The sequence below is a fragment of the Festucalex cinctus genome, chromosome 16 (genome assembly GCF_051991245.1).
Source record: "Festucalex cinctus isolate MCC-2025b chromosome 16, RoL_Fcin_1.0, whole genome shotgun sequence".
Taxonomy (NCBI): domain Eukaryota; kingdom Metazoa; phylum Chordata; class Actinopteri; order Syngnathiformes; family Syngnathidae; genus Festucalex; species Festucalex cinctus.
The window spans coordinates 20,100,187-20,120,246 of record NC_135426.1 but is presented as its reverse complement, the minus strand read 5'-3'; the positions used below and the strand labels follow the sequence as shown (position 1 = coordinate 20,120,246).

The window sequence follows — 20,060 nt, the reverse complement described above, 5'->3', positions numbered from 1 at the left end:
CATGCACCACTTCCAGCTTGCAGCATTGCTTGAAATACGTCTTACAAACTGCCACGATCGTCAGTTGCTCCAGTACATGACAAGGTGACATTCAGTGCTCGTCTTTGGTATTTCCACACTTGCATCATTTCTCGGTCAGCGGGTTGAGCAAACGGTTGTCTTAAAAGTCAGCCGCGAGACCCTTTTGGGAGTGCGGGGCCCCAGACGGCACTGACAGCTCAAATCTGTCGGCTGTCAACAGTAATGCCGTCCGTCATGTTTACCTACGCAGAACAACCCCGAAAGAGCGGGTGTGCATGAGAGAGTAGACAGTCATTCCCCACGGTGAACCTGTGTGAGCTTTGAGAAGCCATCAGGACACACTTAATGTCATTCTCACCTCTTTTTATCTTCATCTTCTGCCAATTGTTTTATTGCATACTTACCTATAGGAAGGCAATCACTGACACGAAAGCCAAGATATAAAATAAAACTAAAGCTTCTTTTTCATATTATAGACCTCTGATGGGCTCCGTTCGCTTTTACTTGATTCCCTCATAATGACTAAGAGTTTGTTTTCTTTGTTGCAAAAGGCAATAAAACACACTCCACTCTCCCCGTGCGCCATCCGAAACACCGTAGTGGCAACAGATGCAGACATTTCAAGGAGCATAACTCGGAAAATAGCAACAGGTGTCATTCTTCTTTAACTGCCATCACAGCACAGGACATAAACGGCAACTTGTACACGTTCCCACCCTTGAGAGGTGGAATCGATTGCAACGTAGGAGCGACTCAAATGTGTAGCTTTGCTCTGTGAAATGTGTTATTAAGTACGGCAGTCCATTAGGTTACGTCTGAGAAACTTACTAATGGGCTCTCTGAAGACTTTGTGGACTTTCCATGGTAAATCTTAGTGTGAAAGTAGAATGAAGTTGATAGACATCAGGCTGAACAATAACCTTCTATTGTACCGTGAAGAAAATGCCTTTTCCTTTTACTTTTGTCTTGTGGTTGTTGCCATTTTTGGCTTGTCCCATCGGGGGTTGCCATTGAGGCACTCGCATGATTTGTCTGGCACATTTTTTATTTTTTTTTACGCTGAATGCCCTTCCTGATGCAACCAAGTTGTGGCTGGCCATTGGGACACTGGCTGGTGACCTTCATATTTGTGTGGTTGGTTGGATGGTTTGGCTGCAGCAATGGACTGAAGTTTTTTGTTGTTTTTAACCTCTGCCAAAGAGGTAATCCTGGGCTAAGGATGAGGCAACTAAATTTAGGGTTATTTATGAGCTGGGAATCCACTGTATTAAGCTATGCAGTTTGGTCCTGATCCATTTCAGAAGTGTTCAGCTTGGTAGGTCAACTGAGTGCCGCGTTTGCTCGGTTATTTGGGGGTTGGAATCGATCAACTGGATGCTGATCTGGATTGTGTGGTATTAGCGAAGTTCTATGCCAATCCAGTCCTTTTCCTATGTCCTGCGTGCAGCCATGTTATTGGTGTTGCTGTGAAAAAGGTGGCACAATAACAAACACTATCACATGGTGTCAAACTATTTCAGACCACATCAGTCCCAAGATTAAGGGAAAAAAAAAAAAAAAAAAAGATGAATAGACGTTTGATTGCCTTACACATGTGGGCACAAAGTGTTCCTGTGAGGCAGATGCTTACAAAGCCACACAGACGACCTCCAAGTTTTATGATATAAGAAAACAAGCCAACCTATATAATCAAGACATCCAGTTGCCATGCACATCCTCGGATAATACATCAGGCGTCCTTTAAAAGCTGACAGAACTTGAGCATTTCTTTTCACAAGCAGGCATGTCACTTGTTAACAACTCACATGACGTTACTGCTTGATATATGAGCACAAGATGACACAAAATGACTGGTGAAAAAAAGGTTAGCTATTTTATTGGGGGGAAAAAAACTTTTGGCGTAGCCGCAAAAAAGCAGTGAAATATAGCTCCATCAGTATGCAAACATTCTCGAATTCATATAAGCTCGGTTCAACAGTGTTGATTAATTAAGTATACTGCGGCGATGAAAAGTAGCGTGGAAATGTGTCATTTGAGTGAGAATGATGGGCCATCTAATTGGCTTCCAAGTGTCAAGAGGAATTATTCGGAACAAGATGCATTCAGACATTAGGCTAACTTTGGTACAGTGACGCAAGAATGGTTTATTTATCCATCTGATATGTTTGGCAATGGACTTCATATTCATGCACTGACTAAGGACTTTTAAGGATTTTCCAGTTGATGTACGGCATTTTGGTGAAATAAAAGCTGTCATTTATTAAGCTGTGCCCTCACGTCGTAAAATGCTTATGCTCGGTTTTCCGAAAGGAGCTTGTTTTCTGGCAATTGATGCGTTGGCTTGTTTGACTTGACAATTTCATCTCAGGCAGAACGCTTTCCAATTCATGTCAGTGCCAGCCTCTTGATGCCCAATGCGACTTTCACAAGTGTGTATATTAATCAGAAAGAATCGGAGCATATACTGAAATTAATTGATTTGTCATTTTTGAGTGGAAGATCCACACAGCTGTTGGGCATAAGCAATTATTTCTTATACCAGGAGCTCATGTCAAAAGGTGCCGTATTTTCCGCACTATAAGGCGCACCTAAAAGCCTTCAATTTTTTTGGAAAGCTGACCATGCGCCTTATAATCCAGTGCGCCTTATATACGGATCAATATTGAGCCGCAACAGGTCTCGCTGTCAAGACACTATCGGTGACCCTGCACGATCGGTGACGCACATGCGCAGAAGATCCCGCCATCTTGGATCGCTAGTTAATACTAATACTTTACCTCAGAGAAAATAATAAAACAGCTGTTTATTAATTTTGAGAGTGAATAGAGTTGTCAGAAAGCTGGTTTGTAATTATTAATAAAGTTTGACTGGCCTATCTGACTGTTTTGTTGACATTCCCTTTAGCGCAGCACCATCTAATGGATGCATAACGTAACCCCAGCCTCTACTGTAGCGCCTTTATATATGGAAAAAGTTTTAAAATATTCATTGAAGGTGCGCCTTATAATGCGGAAAATACGGTAATACAGTGCTCAAAATCAGTGATTTTCAAATTGCTTTGGAATCACCTCCGGCTTCATCCCTATCTGCAACTCCTTACCGAGCAGGAAGCCGACTGCATCCACCTCCATGCCACAAGTCTTAACCCCTTCTCCTTCCTACAGTCTTTATGATTATTTCAATGAGAATCCTCGGTTATGCCCTGCCGACATCTTTCTTTTCTATGCTTCTTCCAGTCATCTCAAATGGCAATGCAAATTGTTTTACATTCAGTCACTGTTGGTGCAGTGGCTTACTGGTTGGCCTGAGTTTAGTGCAAGCAGTGTAGGTACAAGTGACATGTGAACGGTTGTCTTGTCCGTCTCGATGTACCCCGTGATCAACTCGTCTATTCTTGCCTGCTCATTGGGGTCGACTCTTGTAGATGACAGATCGCATCATGTGGTTTTCAACACAGTCGGCTTCATGCCACCAAACTTTATTCTCCACGTGATATTTTGATTTGCAGTGTAACAAAACACATTATCACCGAACATTAACATATTCCCTTTTTTATTCCTCCATGCTTCACAGCAAGTTTCCTCCATGCGATGCTAGTTGCACGTGTGACTCCTTTTCTTGTTGGAATTTATTACTGAGAGCCTCATCAAAATGTCCTTTTCCAACTTGCTGATAAAGTCTGTTTGGTTCCAGCTTGTGTTGGAAAATAAATGATATCAGTTGCTTGCAAGGCTGGTGGTGGATGCCACAAAAGCCAAAAAGTGCCCACCAAACTAGCAGTTAGACCTCGCCAGGGCCCTGTGGAAAATGAATGCCCTCGCTGTCATCGACACCTTCATCATTATTAAGTTCCTCAGCGTCATTTTAGTGTTTGGGGAGGCTGTAAACCAAACATCGGAAAGCCTCAGGATTTCTCTTTGGAGAGAGTCGGTGGCTTTCCCAAAGGAAGGCACTTTCATCGTTACGCTACTTTGTGTTTATGAGTTTCACCCCTTTCTTGTGCTTATGAACTATTAAAACACTCACCCACCCACGCACACATGGCCTGTCAAACAGATGCAATGAAGCCTCTGAGCCTTTTGTAATGAAAACGTTTTAAACGAGAAGCAAGATGACGGAAAAATGATGATTAAATTCTTCTTTTTCTTTTTTTTTTCAATGCCGGCATCTGAGTGAATATGGCGTGGGAAAACAAGCGAGCGCACAGAGGACACATGTTTGCGTGTGTGTGTGGAATATCTGCGGAAAGAATATGGAAGGCCACATGTGAGGGTGTTTTAAGTCGCGTGTTGTGTCGTGCAGATGCAGGAATTATTTGTCTGCCTTGTGGTTGTGCGACAAAACGGAAAGCACTTGAGATGTTATCACCCAAAACCCCAAATATGTGCAATACCATATGACAGGGATTCCCCCAAAATAACACTTTTAATTCTAAAAGAAAAAAAAAATGCAAAAAAAAAAAAAGCTTAGCTTATTTTGCTAATTATTTTCTCAAGTTTCGATAATGGTGAGGGAAGACGTGAGGGGAAAGGCTGTTCTTTGTGATTCTCAAAGTGTGGTTTGTGTGTTACTAGTAGAATGTGGGCTCCCTCTAGTGGTATGCGGAAGAATCTCTGCCTATGTACAGTTCAGTTGTATTTAACTTTTAGTTCAATATATTTGCATTGAATCTTTTAGAATGTTATGTCACAGCTGCACGATGCTTTCTACTTTTTACTTGATTTTTTTTTCCACTCTAACAGGTTTTTAAACACTTTATTTATGTGATTTGCACTTTGAACCGTTTTAGGTTTATGTTGAAATTCTTCCTTCAGTGGCACACAAATGGCACACTTCTCTGATATTGTTTATTAGCAAAATAGGTGGAGGAGCAATGGGGGTGGGTTGGCGAGGGGCTTCCAGCTTATACATCATCATTATTGGACGTCTGCCCGAGTGACCCCGGCCCGCCCTTTGACCTTGGCGCACCGTACTGAAGTGCTTGGATCTGTGAACTTTGAACTCGTCATAAAGGAGGGACGCTGGCATTTGAGCGGCATGCTAATGAAGGAATGTGAAAATTTCCCCGCAATAAATGCAAAATGATGAGAGGCACATTTCTTGACGAGTGGTGTCTATTAGCGTGTGTTTGCATTACAGCTGCTGCCTCCTCATTTCTGCACAAAAAGTTGGCTGTGACTGTCACTGTATTATGACAATGCCGCCGCGCCGAGGGCAACGTAGGTGGAGGCACGCTGCGGTCAGTATGTCACGCTAGCCGAGCCAGAGGGTCATGCGGGCATGCGCCTCGTAACCGCACAATGATGTGCTTTATGGCTAATAACGCTGGTCATCCCCACCCCACCCACACAAGACATTTCAGCTCATTGAATGTGAAGTATTGTAACTTGCCCTCATTTGTTTTATCTCCAGATTGAGAATGTGGACGCCTGCCTCAGTTTTCTGGATGCCAGAGGTGTGAATGTACAAGGACTCTCAGCAGAAGGTAAGATCTGCTCTTCTCAAACTGGTTGCTCATGCAGTGATCCATTTCACTTGCATTCGGCTGTGTTGCTGTGTGTGCATGACATCTTAGCAATATGTTCTCTAAACTTGGCAGCTGCCTTTTAGTGTATTTTTTTCCCTCAAATGATTAGCAAAAAAAATGATCATCATCATCATCATCATGATCATGCCGTTGACCTCGCCAGCAACAACAGAAATACTGCGAGAGTTTGACACACTGACCGACACTTCTAAATCCAGTTCAGCCCACCACTAGCAGTCATGTTCTAAAAACAGCCATGTGACTCACTGCATGCCTGGAATTTTCAAAGTCTGTAAATAAACAGGCTATTGGGTTACCTAACAGCAATGGCTTGTTTTTTCTGCTTTCAATATTATTTTACATGATAGGGTAAATATAACATGACATACTGTATGTTGGAATGATAGTTTCTTGAGGCTTGCGACATACTGTATTTTCTAAACCGGGGGTTCATTAAGGGTGTATAAAGCCCAGTGATATTCATGATACCTCAGTCCATCTAAAAGTTTTATCACAATTTCTTACAAGTTTCCTCCTATTCTATGAAACAATTTCACATCATTAACACATACCAAGGTAGTTTTGATCATGTCTGTTCTCACATTCCGTCAATGATCTGGTTATTTATCAAAAGCAATAACGTTTCAAGTGGCAAGCTGTTAAATCCACAGTTCTTGGACTCACATTGTTTGCACATTTTACAGCAGTACGGTATACGAACGCTTACTTGAAGGGGTCCTTAGAATGGGTCATTGATGGCTCTTTTCATTTTAGGGTCCCTGCAGCAGAGAGCTAAGACAACCCCCCCCCCCCCCCCCCCCAGTCATATAACCTGTCCACCCTGAAAAGCTCCCTCTTAAGTGGCCACATGTTTTTTGTTTTTTGTTTTTAATGGACACTTTTCTATACCCAGGATAACCCAGCATACCAAAGCTCATTTCGTCTACAGTCTCACAAATGTGGAGCCTTGTTTGTCTCATAAAGTAGCAAGAACAAGGTGGCAAAAGCAAAAGACAGGCGACGCTGGCCTGGCATATATTGTGAATTGAAGGCATCCAGTTGGTGAAGTAGGTAAAGGTAGAATTTATGGCGCCCAGGCACTATTTATCTCCCACATGGCATTACCCGACTATACTTGAATCTCACGCTCACCCTTCTTTTCCAAGTCTTTTGTAACCCAAAGGAACAACCTCGCCAAATCACACGAACGACTGAATGGAAGCACGTCAGACCACTTAAAAGAGCCTCAGAACCAAAGGCACATTTTCATTGAGCGTGGGCCAAGCAGAAACACTTTATTTTCTTCGTCGCGACAGCTAAACAGCCCTCAACTCAACTTAATGAAAACACCGTGTGGTACTGACGATCTCTTGTCAATGCCGCATAACAGAAAGTCTGTCCTGCATCAACAAGTCCCCCCCCCAAACGTGCCTCAAATTCAGTGAAGTTCAACAGTCTTATCTCTGGTGTGTAGTTGCGCTCCTGAAACAGAATGGTGGGCAGATAACACACTGCAGGAAATGCACTGGACGTCTTTTTGAAAGCTTACACAACAGAAATCAGAATATTCACTGTTAAGAGGCTGAAATCAGATTTGCACAAGTTAAATGGTAGCTCGAAACGATTAATCAAAGGTCAATGTTTTTGTCATTAATTTTGAATTTCCTATAAAGAAGACACAATCCAGTCAGTGGCATGACAAAAACAATCATAATTTATTACAGTGATTTCATATTGGGATCAAAGGTCACTAGTTCAAGAAAGCTGTGTTATTTTGTCCGCCAAAAGTAATGAAGCCGAATAGAGTAAATTGATGCCCGTGGGTGTTAGGAAATGGAAAACCCCCAAGAGATGAATCTTCACTACCTTCCAAAAAAAAAAAAAAAAAAAAAAAACTAGATGGCTGTAAGATCTTGAAAATAACTTTAAAAAAAATCCTGTATCAGCCTCTGCTCTCTGCCTGCGCCGACTCTCGCTGAAGGTTTGATATGAGAGCTCCATTTCACAAATGGCTGCGTTAGTCACAGTGATGAAGTCTTCCTTTGCCGGGGCTCATCCAAATTCTATTCCAGCCCGCTGTGGGAGATACATTACTTTGATTTTTCCCAGCGATTAACTCTGAAACTGTACTTGGAGGGTGGACATTTCCAAGAGACTTGACAGGCTAAATGCAAATATTTTACATTTTTGTTTCGTTATGTATCCTAAGGTGTTTTTTTTTCCCCCTTTTGGTTTGTGAGTTATCTGTCATTTATTGTAATACTTTATTTTCGTTGAACCAGTTGAACAGCAGTTCCTCTCAGAAGACGTGCAAATAAAGTTTGATACAGCGAACCGCATCATTGGCCCATGTGAGCTTCTCTTTGTTAATGCTCAGTGATCTGCCTGCAAACTGCTGACCTGCTTACAACTCAAAGAAGTCGCTTTATTTCATCCTTTGGAAGGGCAGATGGAGGCGTCTCCTGAATATATATATTTGAAGGATCCAGCTTACATAATGCGGCGACGAACATTCCGAGGACAGCAACTTAGGTCTTGTGTATTTATTTTTGGGTTTCTGCAGAGATCAGGAATGGCAACTTGAAAAGCATCCTGGGCCTCTTCTTCATCCTGTCCCGCTACAAACAGCAGCAGCAGCAACAGCAGCAGTACTACCAGTCGCTGGTGGAGCTCAGCCAGCAGAGCGGCAGCAGCACTGCAACATCTGCCAGCAAGTCGCAAGAGATGCAGTCCAGGTACACTTCCTACAGTCAACTCATTGCAGCCTGTTTCCATCCCTCCACTTGCCGTCCTTTTAAGTGTTTACTGCTGCGGCACTGTGGAAATGTAGCGGTTTGGTGCGATTTAACAAATCAGCTTGATTGGCTCATTTTGGTCTATTGTGTAACTCTTTGACTGCCAAACATTATCCAAATATCAACCCCAACAGTGCCAGCCGATTTTGAGCATTTTCACTGATCTTTCAAGGCAAAATATTGTGCAATACGACTACATAAATAAATTAAAAAAAACGTATGTTTCTATCTTATTCCATTCTTTAGTAATCACCATTCAAAAATAGGTAATTTGAGTGACATTGAAAAGATAATTTTTTTTGCACAAGGACTTAGATATTAATTATTTTTTTGTTTATTGACGCTCTGTGAAATAGATTTAATGTGACAAAGGCTTTGATCATTCATGTCATCCTTGAAAACGTTCAATTTCATCATATCAGTCATGTTTCATTGTAACTTCTTATACCATGAGCCAATTGAAAAAAGATACAATGCTGCCATCTGCTGGCATAGTTAGTGGGTGTTTTTGATTCCACAAGCCATTGAGCAGGCAGTGCTGCACAAGACGTTGCACTGCCCATTGAGAGAGGGAAAAAAAAGAAAAAAAAAGAAAAAAAAGAAAAGAAAAAAAAAAAACCTTAGTAAACGTCAATTAACGTTTGTGGCGGCATTCATTAGGATTTTAGCATACGTCATTAAACGTTTTTGGCGGTCAAAGAGTTAAAAAAAAAAAAAAAAAAAGACTCGTTCTGATCGAGATTACCTGAAATGCTTGAATAGAAATGCACAATTCTTTCGAGTATATTTGCAAAAGAGGTCAGTTAAGAGGACATTGAGACAAGAGGGGACCTCAGAGCTGGATTTTTAGATCTTCAATACAAACGGATTGGCGAAATATGAAGTCAGAAACCTCAAAATGTCCATTGTCAGGCAGCTAAGCATTATCAAAGCAACCAAAGCAAAGCAAGCTGTGATCCGGTATGTAAATAGACCGCTTTTAGAGACGCATCCAAAGGCCTGTCGTGCCACACATGAGCTCCACTCCCATGCATTAGATCCCGTTACTGCCTCGCCGCTCTGCTTGGCCGTGAAATGAACGAAGGAGACGGGCATTCGAAACACGAGAGCTTTCGGCAGGAGTGGATCAGTGTTTTGGGTTGCATATGCGTGTCGTGGTGGAGGTTAGTCGGGGCACAGCTGCCTGACATTCCCAAACTCCTCCTCTCCCACCCTGACAACAGGTGCAGAATGCTCTTTGCAGGAATTAGCACTTAGATTGAATTAGGTTTGGTTGAAGGAAAGCTTAAAACTAAATTTTAAGTGTTCAGTGGACCTTGTTTCATACTGTATGTAATATAATAACATGTCGGGGATTTAATATGCACTACAGTCAGCCTATAGGAGAAAACATGTTAATTTTGTAGCTTATATTGGATATCATGTGATCATATCTTTACGTTTTTGATGCTGACAATGAACTGACTGACTGTTGAATTAGATCAAATGCAAAAGAGTTAATAGCATATGTTAGTTAAATATCTTTCTTCTGGTATTTGTAGTGCCACCCGTTGATTTGGCATATGTTAAATACATTATAGACTCCCATTTGCCTTCATACGTCTTTTTAATGAGGACTGCACTATTTGAAGCAATGTACCTACAGTACATGATACAATATAGTTTATGCCTGGTGTGATAATGTTGAATGCCTCTTTTTGTTTGAGTTTTAATGCCAAAGGCTCCTTTTCACATCCGTTTCTAAACGGTGAAATGTAATTACATCTAATCACTGCATATCCCTCTAATTAATTTCCGTTAGTGATGACGAATCCCTGCAAGCATCAGTCGGCCGAGAACATGTAAGCGTGCGTTAAAGATATAATATGAGGGACATGAGAGATGGGAAAGGATTTTCAACGATCAAATGATGTCTCGCTCATTTAGAGACGCATCCGCGCTTGCTCTCAGGCGTTTGGTATGCCGCACATCTACAATTGGGCTGTGGCGATGCTTTCTATAGACGGCACCTGCTGGCCCTCACTGGTGTCTCTAGGGCGAGGGATGCGATCCGTGGGCTTACGCGCGTCCAAACAGGGAACTCCCCATTCAGAACAAGCACGACAGTCCGGAGCCACAAGAGGTTTTCTGTGCTGTAGTTAGGAACAGAAAAAAAAAATACAAAATCTAGCCTTTCAGTTCAACATGTCCCGGGGAGGTCAAGTTGACTCCATGGTCTCACGGTCCTCTCGCCTACCCACCGCTGTGTCTCGTGACAGGAAGAGTCGCTCGCCATATGGGAAAACCAACAGCCAGGCCAAGCCCAACTCTTCTCCTCGGTACACTTTGAGTTGTTTGGTTGGTTGAGGACGAGGAGGTAAAAGCTTGAAGAATTCTATTGATCCAACGGCGATGTGAGGATTTAATCAGTGGAGTCATGTACTGGTAAAAAAGATCTTAATCCGCTTCTAAGGTTTGTTGGGTGGTGGATTGTCATAGACTGATTACTTTAAGACTATTGGGACTTTTTTAAATAGATGTTCTACTTTGTTGTAAATCTGGCCTATCTGTATTGCATTTTGTATTACCGTATATTTTCCCTGGATGGTTGGACAGTTGAAATAAAAAGTATTTTCGAACTGTTCATAATTCCTTCCACCTTGCCCAAGTCTTAAATTCCACCTAAAGACAAACAGCCCCAAAGCATGATCCTGCCATTGCCATGCTTCAATGTAGTTATTGCGTTGTTTTGGTGATGAGCAATTTTGTTTGGAATTATGACCCAAATTTTCAATTTTGTGTTTCGAAGATTTTTTTTCTTAAACTGGTTTTATGACGATTTCATAAATATTGAACTGAAGAGCGACAAATGTTTATACCTGATTTAAAAAGACAAATATACAACATGGATGCACACAAGTCACTGTTACTGTAAGATTAGCGGTCTTGAATCAGCATTATGGGCGTTAGCTTATAATATATAGTTATGAAGCTTATAGTGTCTGACAATTGGATTCAATTTTGCGTGTGTGTCCATTTGACCTCGTGTTCCCAGATGTCTCATCATTTTTGAAAGATCTTAAATGTTGGTCGGTGTGGTCATCGTGTAGACAGCGTTTGTTTGATCCAATTGCTACAACTGCTATCTCCGCAGAAAGTAAGTGTTTTTTTTTTTTTTTGAGACATCACAAATCAACAGTCGTTTAGTCATAAACAAGGCGACCAGTTTGCTCTGGCTTTGCTTTCACTGATTGAGGTTGTGCTCAATCCCTTTCCCATGCTCCAAATCTAATGCCGGTTAATGTTGGTGCAGCTGCGTGTCATCTTCTGCATTATGTAGAGCGTCTAATGAGAATCCTCCCTGATCATCCCGACATCTTCCGCGGTCAGCTCTGAAGCTCATTTGCATGCAAAAAAAAAAAAAAAAAAACACCGCATCCTCAAAAGCTGCAAGGTCAATTCGAAAAGGTGTAGACTGGCCATGCACTTTATAACGAGGTCATTGAAAGTGGAGGTTAATTGTCCTACCTCAAGTGTGCGTGAGTATACTTGTATAAGATAATGAGAAAAGGGGCATTAGTTCTGGATCGAATTGAAATTTTGCACAGCAGTCTCAAAAGATCCTTCACATTGCACGTGACTAATTGTGTCACACGAAGGACAATATGATCATTTTCAATGGTCAAAAGCAAATAGGATCATCTTCCGTAGGCATTGCAGCCCTCGTTTCCATGCAAAGTCACTAACTTAGGATGAAGTCACTAGCAGGATGATGCGAGGACTGCAGTTTGTCATTCAAGCGCCCAGTACATTTAATTCACTTAAATCCGCTCAATGCCAAACCAACAGGCCACAAAACACAAAACAGGGAATGACTTGTTCTTGGTTGCCAGAGCAGGAGGACGACTTAATGAACTGATGGCGAGGCTACTTCCTCTTTTCCTCCAGCTCTGGACATTGTATAGTATTGGGCATTTTCACACTTTGATTTATGCAGTCACCGCTTTAGAGGTAACCGTTGCTCTCAGTATTCAGCCTACAGTATGAAAGAAACAACCATTAACGGCCATTTGCCAACCTGTTTCTTCTTCTCTCTGCTAACATTCGGCTTTTCCCGATAAAACCAACACTTGTCAGTTCATTTCCATTCAGTTCAGAACACTTTGTTCCAAAGAAAAATTTGCCTTGCGGAGAGGATCAGAAGACAAGCTGATTGAATATAAAACAGTCAAAACCGTTTAATAGACAATTGACAGATGAAAACAGACATGCTGGCAAATGCAATATTATCAACTTAAATTTATCCATTTGTGGCAGAGGTCCTGGTCATATTTTTCCTCGGGGACCATTTTATTGCCTTTTTCAGTTTTCATGTGTATTAGTGTCCTTTATTTGTGTGGGCTTTATTTATGAATAAGCCCTAAAATTAAGATGCAATTTAGTTATAAAGGCATAAAAGAACCAAAGGAAGCTCGATAGTTTTGACAGAAGTTCTGCTTTGTTGTATGCGCAGAAAACGCGGATGTTTTTTTCAGCATTTTGTAACTTGTCACTTATCAAAACCAGTCTCATGAGATCCACCATTTTTTATGAAAGTTATCTTTCAGACCTTCTTTTTACCCAGTCGCCACAGAAGTGCCCTCAACTATTTAATGTGTAAAAATTGCTCCAAAAGAATGTAAAAAAGCAACTAAATGGTTTGCGAGTCATCCAGTAAACATGCGACATCACGCGCATTGCTTGCCTTTTACTCACTGTAATAAACAAGAGCCTCACCACCTGGCTGTCACATTGTACGTAGGACGATGAAAGCCGTGTTTCTGTCCATAAAGTGTCTCGCGTTAACTTTAATGTTTCCTGTCAAACGTGAATGGCGGCCAGCGCCGGTTCCCATCGATGTGAATGACTCACCATCAGCGTGAAGGTCGTAAACTGACGTGACTGCAGCCGCGGGTATTTCCGCCGCCTCGGCTTTTTGTGCGATTTGAGCTGTTTTTTTTTACTTGTTCAAAAGCAAAATTGATTGCAAACATCCCTGAGATGATCGTGGTTATTGGATCGGTCACATGCAATGTGGTCATAACGTGATAAAGCTCAGCGATATGTGCCTTGCCTTGACATGCTACATGATCTGCTTCCTCTTCCTCCACCCTTGTTATCTGTTTTCCTTTTTCCTCAGCCTGAACGCTTGCCTCTGTGTGGCATTATTACATTAAGAACTTGGATTATAAAACCCTGGGCACATTCCTCGTAAAACTCAGTTAACACTCCCTACTCTGCTTTTTTTTTTTCTTCTTCTTCAGTCTCACAGCACGATATACAAGTCCTCCGGGCCATACTGGAATAGGGTCGCCACAGAAGAAAAACACAAGGTAAATATGACAAAGATTTAGTTTTTACCTTACATAATTGATTTGTTTTTAGGTGGGATACATACCAATAGATTTTTAACATCTGAAAGAGACGGCGTACAAGTCAATCACTTAATGATTTGTGATCGTGAATGTTAATGTTGAAGATTGTCGTATTCAGCGACCCAGCAGAGTTGGGAGGGGAAAAAAACACTTTTATCACACTCCACACTCGGGATAATTATTCAGAGAAATCCGATAATTAGACCTTTGCTGACTGTAGTCGGAGGAGAGGAAAGATGTTCAAAATTCAGTCCAATTAGCGATGTGTGTAACCCTGATGAAGATTCGATGAACTGTAACATTTTAGATGCCAATTGGGGTCTTTCTGGCAACTTTTTCAACAAATGTGGATACTTTCAGACATTGCAAAATCACATTTTCTGCATTCAAGTCACACTTTAGTTTTGCCCTTCATGTAATTTCAAGAGTTTGTTTTGTTAAAGTCTTCAATTTATGCTCGCAAATTGCATTACTGCTCCAAGCTCAGACTGCCACTTACTTAGGCATGCACCTTGCAAATAGGTTTTCATGTCCAAGTCTTGTGCTAACACTGGTTGTGTTTGCTTGTTTGGGAGTCCGAACGTAACTGCCACCACTTAAGGTGCCAAGATTATCAAATAAAGTTCAGATATTCAATTGAGCTTTTTATATCTGGTTGAAATTGCACATATAGAACCTAATTTGAACCATTTGAGTCATAAATGGAGCTATCAATATTTGCCATGAATTAGGAAGTCGCTTGCTAACTAATGAATAGATGGACAAACACAACTTTTGTTAACAGCGGACATTCGATATAGTTCTCAGCCCACTGGTGGCCATGGACTTTTGCGCAGTACAGTACACGTGAACCCTGGTGGCCACTATTACAACAACAATGCAGCCGCAGCAGCTCCAGCCTGATGGGTGGTAATCTCTCCCAGCATGGACGAACCCGCCACAGCCCGGCTGCCTTGCAGAGATAGCACTTTGTTTGCTGCACACAGACTAGCACCCTGTGGTGGTCAGTCTCCGTTTAGAAGTGTGTTTATATGTTTCCTCGGGTTAGAGTGGAAGCTGTGATAGCTGGAAAGGGGAAACTGACCAGGTGTGCTGGCCAGTCCAAACGCTTTTTTTTCTATTTCACAGCCTGCCAAAAACATTTTTCCATGCATCCATTCATCCTTAAAACAAAGCCACTGTCCAGAATTTGCGCCATGTTTCTCTCCCATTCCGCATATCGCTGATGCGGTAATCAAACATGAATTTAGGAAGATGAAAGAAGCTGATGATAAAAGGAACTACCCCTGATTTCCATCAAAATTGCCTCAATCTCATGCTCGTTTTCCCAGTTTCACTGTTTATCTCTCATTTTCTCTCATCTGGGTTTTTATTCATCTGCCCTTACTTTTGTTCCCCCCCCCCCCCCCCTCTATTCCACTATCTCTCTGTATTTTCTTCCTTTTGTTGATTGAGAACTCCACGCTACTGTTATTACTGTCAAAGTGTTGGCTTTGGGGTTACTTTTTCTCTGTGACGACTTGCCTGTCTGCTGTCTGGATCAGATTTGTTTGGATTGCTACTGCAGGGAGGAGGAATCTGTCTGGAGCACCCGCAGTTTCAGCTCACTATGATCCTTAAGACAGACCCAGAGACATATCTGAACATTTCAAAAGATATTAATTGAGTGCAGCGGCGCATTTTATACTCATGCTCAATGATTCTTAAATCTGGATGGAAGAAAAAACATTGTTTCATTTTTTTTTTGTTTCCCTCCAGGTTACCAGGACCCTCCAGGGTACCTGCTGCAGGCAGCGGGGCCTCCAGGAGTCCGGGCTCGTCCAATCTGAACCGCCGCAGTCAGAGCTTCAACAGCATCGACAAGAGCAAACCGCTCCAGTACGCCAGCGGCAACGACAGAGGTGAGGATGTGATGTTGTTTGAGTGGAAATGAAACCGGTCCATCGCAGGCAGCCACTGGATGGCACCACTGACTCAGATGAGCTTTTGCAGAAGCCCAGTCGCACCCCATTTTAACTGCTTCCTGCTGAATCATCCCCAGGTCATTATTCTGCGTTACACATAACAAATTCCATTAAGTGTCAGAGTTGACACATTTTCACAGAATAAATTGAAGAAGCTCCATGATGAAGACTAACAGCCCTTACAGTGGATCTTCACACTTGCTGAAAAGTCATTTTCCTTTACTTTTCAACAGATTAATAGCGGGTCAGTATAATTAAAAACACTCCTGACATTCCGCTCAAACTTATTAATAATGTCGGTGTTTGCAAATTCAGACCATTGAACAAACATACCCCTTTTCTGCAGCTTTGCAAAGATAAAGCACCTCATATTCACAGCAGGGGAGATAAAACGATGGGTCACCTTGACGAAAAGAAAATCGGTGTGAAATGTCAGCATTGCATCCATCAGACAAAATAAAATATAAATGGGAGCAAAAGAAGAGTCTTAAAACACATCACCAGCAGTTGCCATTTATTGTGACATGTACATGTACTTTGAAATTGTCCATGCATTTAGCCCTTTTCTATAGCAGCTGTCCTTATTAGGTCGAGGATGAACGGATGCCAATCCCAGAGATTCAAACCTTGAATCTCTGAACTACATGAGGCAAATGTGCTAACCGCTAATGCACTGTTAGTCCCAAATAGTCTCCTGTTAAACCTGCCCAGAACCTTGCAACTGTAATTGACATCTGGCCAGATTTTACTACAGGTTCTACTGTAGCATCTAAATACATATAACCGCTATATACAGTAATAATATACTAAAAAAATATATGTATATGTACAGTATCTTCAGATACCAACATTTGTGCAAAAAAAATTCCATGAACCCAAATCACAAATGCACAAAACAGTCGTGATAGCGTGCAGATATGGTCGTCACCTCTGCACAGCTGGCCGGCAACAGCGTGAATCGGGCGTGAATGTCAAATTGTCGCTTTGATAAAGTTACAGGAATTTTGTTGCACACATGCAACCTCCGCTGGCACGGATTTCGGGGGAGACAGGGTGGATGAGAAGCCATCCCGCCATCTGTTCCACGCGGGGAGCGCCTCAACTGCTCGGCCAAGAATACGGGCCAGTCTTTAAATGAAAGTCATGCGTTGAGTTGTGCTCTGAGCTTGAAGTGCTCAACAAGAGATGCGCTATTTGTATTCCCGTGCAAATGCCTGATTAACTTATAGGCATGAAAGGGCATGTGTTTCTGTGAAGTGTGGAGATAGATTAATGTAAAGCTGGTGATTGCTCTGCTTTACATTAAGACCAAACACAAAGGATTCTGGCTTAGTCTAACTGTACATGCATTTTCTGGAGCACGACATTCTCAGATTAAAAGAACTAAATAAGTCTAAATAAGTTAGCAGGGGGCAAGTGAAAAAAAGAATTGACAAAGGGAATGGAAAAGCCCTAACCCAAACAACATGGATGTTTTCATCTCCGCCCAGATGAAGTGACATTTCATTCCTTGGCCAGGCAAAAAAAAAAAAAAAAAAAGCGAAGTCTGTTGCCATGGTAACAGCAAAGTCACTGCACGGCGGTGAAAAGTGGCGGTGCTGTGAAAGAGCCCCGGGGGGGTGACAGAAGGGGAGGAGGGGGCTCTCTAAAGACGGGGTTAATTGAGCCAATACTTGAACAACATGCATTAGTTACAAGCCCCGTCTTTCACATCCACTCGTCACCTCGTAGAATATCCAACAGCCATACACCACCACATTGCCTGGTATTGGCTAATACTGCATCTACATACATGTATGTCAATCCACGGTTTTGATGATGACTGTATCTTGTCATTATCATGTACTGTATATTTGAGTCAAGTCAACTTAAGTCAACAATAATAAGCAGATAATGAGCAATTCGTCAAAAACAGGCGTACTCTGAAACTAAACAAAACGAGAGTTGCATCATCAAAGCTTTGCTTAAATAAACAGTTTAGCTTAAAGCTAACAATGCAAAATGCCATTGACGGGCTAAAAAATAGAATCTGTGTCACGGTGTAATAACAGATATTGGAATACAAACTGTGGAGCAACACATCTAGAAAACAATACTCACAGGCATATGTTCTTTATCATCTGCAAAGAACAGCTGTCTGTATTATACTGCCCTCAGGTGGCCAAGGCACACACACTTGAAGGAGCAACACAATGTCCACTGAATTGATCCTTCACCCACAGGCAGGCGTGTTTGACGTTGTTAGAGGAGCTTGTCACGTGTAAGCCTGTTAACGTGCCTCAGCACCAACCAAGCCAAGCCGAACTTTCTCCCCCTCTGCCTGAAGGAGCCTTATAATGCGAGGAGAGGAGTCTGACTCATTGCATCGCATCCAACCCTGTTCGCTCTGCTAACTGACGGGCAGACAGACGTTCGGTTAAATGGCGTGCTGTCAACTGACACCGTTCAACCGCTCTGCAACTGCATTTTGTTGAACAACTTTGATGTTACACTTACATGTGGAGCAATTTGAGAATGCCGCCTGTCTTCGATAATAGCTTTAGCCCTAATTAAGGCCTGCAATGATACAAATGACTGCCAAATGTAATTTAATTCTGACTGTGTATAACCTTGTACATGCAGATAACAATCATAACGCAATCTTTGGATCAGAGGCTCCTTCATGTGCCAAAGCTTCAAGTAATTGCTTGCCAAAAGTCAGTTCTTTTTTGCAGCAGATCCCATCAATGATTGTCATAATCTGAATGAGTTGTAAGGTTGTTTTTTTTACATATAAGCACAAGAAGGGGAATCTTTTTTTGTTGTCATGGATACATGGTTGCGTCTCTCACAAGCTATGTTATCCCCTGCGAACATGCTATGGGAGGCTTCTATTGCAAGGGAGAGAACATTTGGTCCTTTAAGGCATCAGTGCATTGAAAAAAGGAGTCTCTATCCAAAGTTTTGAAAGTATTCTGCTAGCTGGGACCCGACACTTTTTTCATATAACGAACATTTCCAAAGTTGCATGGATGTGTGCGAAACCCCACAGGGGAAAAATGCTTCGTGTAACATTGACTTGCGAAAATATGCAATCTGACTGTAAAAGTTTGCAAAGAACTTGAACACTTCAAAATTCTGCTTCTCCTGCGTGGATTGTAATGTTTTTGAATATAACTATCTACAAAATAAAATCCTCAATGGATTGTATGATTTAGAGTGGTACAAGAGTGTCGTTCCATTCCATTTCTTGTTTTCTTAGACCCTTAACAGTTACTTCTTTGTTTGTCTCTTCTTCCAGAGGCAATGAGGAGCATCCCACTAACGGGCGGCATGAATGGAAGCGGAATAGGTGGGACTGTGCCCACCAGCCTAAGTGGGCAGCAGCTGGCCTCTGCCATTCCCTCCGCTGCCGCCAGCAAGTCCTGGCGGAGCAAGTCCATGAACCTCAAGCACAGCGCCACTTCCTCCATGTTGGCCAGCCCCACCAACTCACCGTCGCCAACCCCATCACCGCACACCCAGGAAGGCATCCATCCGCATGGCAATGACGGCTCCAAAGTGGGCGGTGCGCCCCATCGCTCCATGCTGGAGAAGTTCCGTATGATTAACCCACGATCGGCTTCGCGGGTGTCGCCGTCCATGGCTGAGATGGCTCTGCAGGAGGAGGATGACATGTCGGAGTATGGCGAGGACGCGCTCACGCCCACGGGCTCGGTATGCAGCAGCAGCGGTAGCAGCTCTACGGCAAAACAGATCTCCTCCAAGTCCGCCGCATCCTCCCTGAGTGCCGCAAGCAAGACCCCGTCTTCCTCCTCGTATTCCAAGGCTTCTGCAAATGCCAGCAGGTCCACGTCCAAAGATAAGGAGGACAAAAGCAAGACCGCGAGCAAGCAAGTCTGCGTTCCATCCAAAGAGGAGCGAGACTCCTTTGCGGACTCAACGAAGAAGATGTCCAAAATTGCCAGCTTTGTGCCCAAGGGAGCAAAGCAAGCAAAGAAAGACGCTGCTGTCACCTCAGGTTCCAGTGGAATCCCCAAGCCAGGACTCAAGGCCCCCTCCGCAAGTGTGGCAAAGCCCCAGACAGGCCTGAACAGCAGTGCCAACCTGCGGGGAGGAGAGGAGAGAAACAAGCTCGTCAAGGGGGGACAAGGCGGGAGTTTCTACACGCAGAGATCCATCGGGGGTCCGGAGGGCAAACGAACCAGCATGACCTCCTCCACCAGCACGTCGGCCCTGTCTGCATCCACCGGGGTCCTGGCCGGGGGAGGTGGAGCACTTGGAGGGAATGGAGTCGTTCAGCTCCCACAGCAGCAACAGCACAACCACCCAAATACTGCAACTGTGGCTCCCTTCATGTACAGGTAAGATGAGTCGTCAC

At 42.8% G+C, this 20,060-nt stretch overlaps 1 protein-coding gene across 10 annotated transcripts in view; it reads left to right on the top strand.

The window, feature by feature from the left end:
- nav3 (neuron navigator 3) overlaps nucleotides 1-20,060 on the top strand; it is a 202,425-nt gene that overhangs the window by 117,823 nt on the left and 64,542 nt on the right. For all 10 annotated transcript variants that reach the window (XM_077498640.1, XM_077498638.1, XM_077498639.1 and 7 more), the window contains 5 exons: nucleotides 5,434-5,506; nucleotides 8,112-8,283; nucleotides 13,626-13,694; nucleotides 15,495-15,637; nucleotides 18,981-20,043. In XM_077498640.1, coding sequence (XP_077354766.1) covers nucleotides 5,434-5,506; nucleotides 8,112-8,283; nucleotides 13,626-13,694; nucleotides 15,495-15,637; nucleotides 18,981-20,043 — 1,520 coding nt within the window. The remainder of the gene's footprint in view (nucleotides 1-5,433; nucleotides 5,507-8,111; nucleotides 8,284-13,625; nucleotides 13,695-15,494; nucleotides 15,638-18,980; nucleotides 20,044-20,060) is intronic.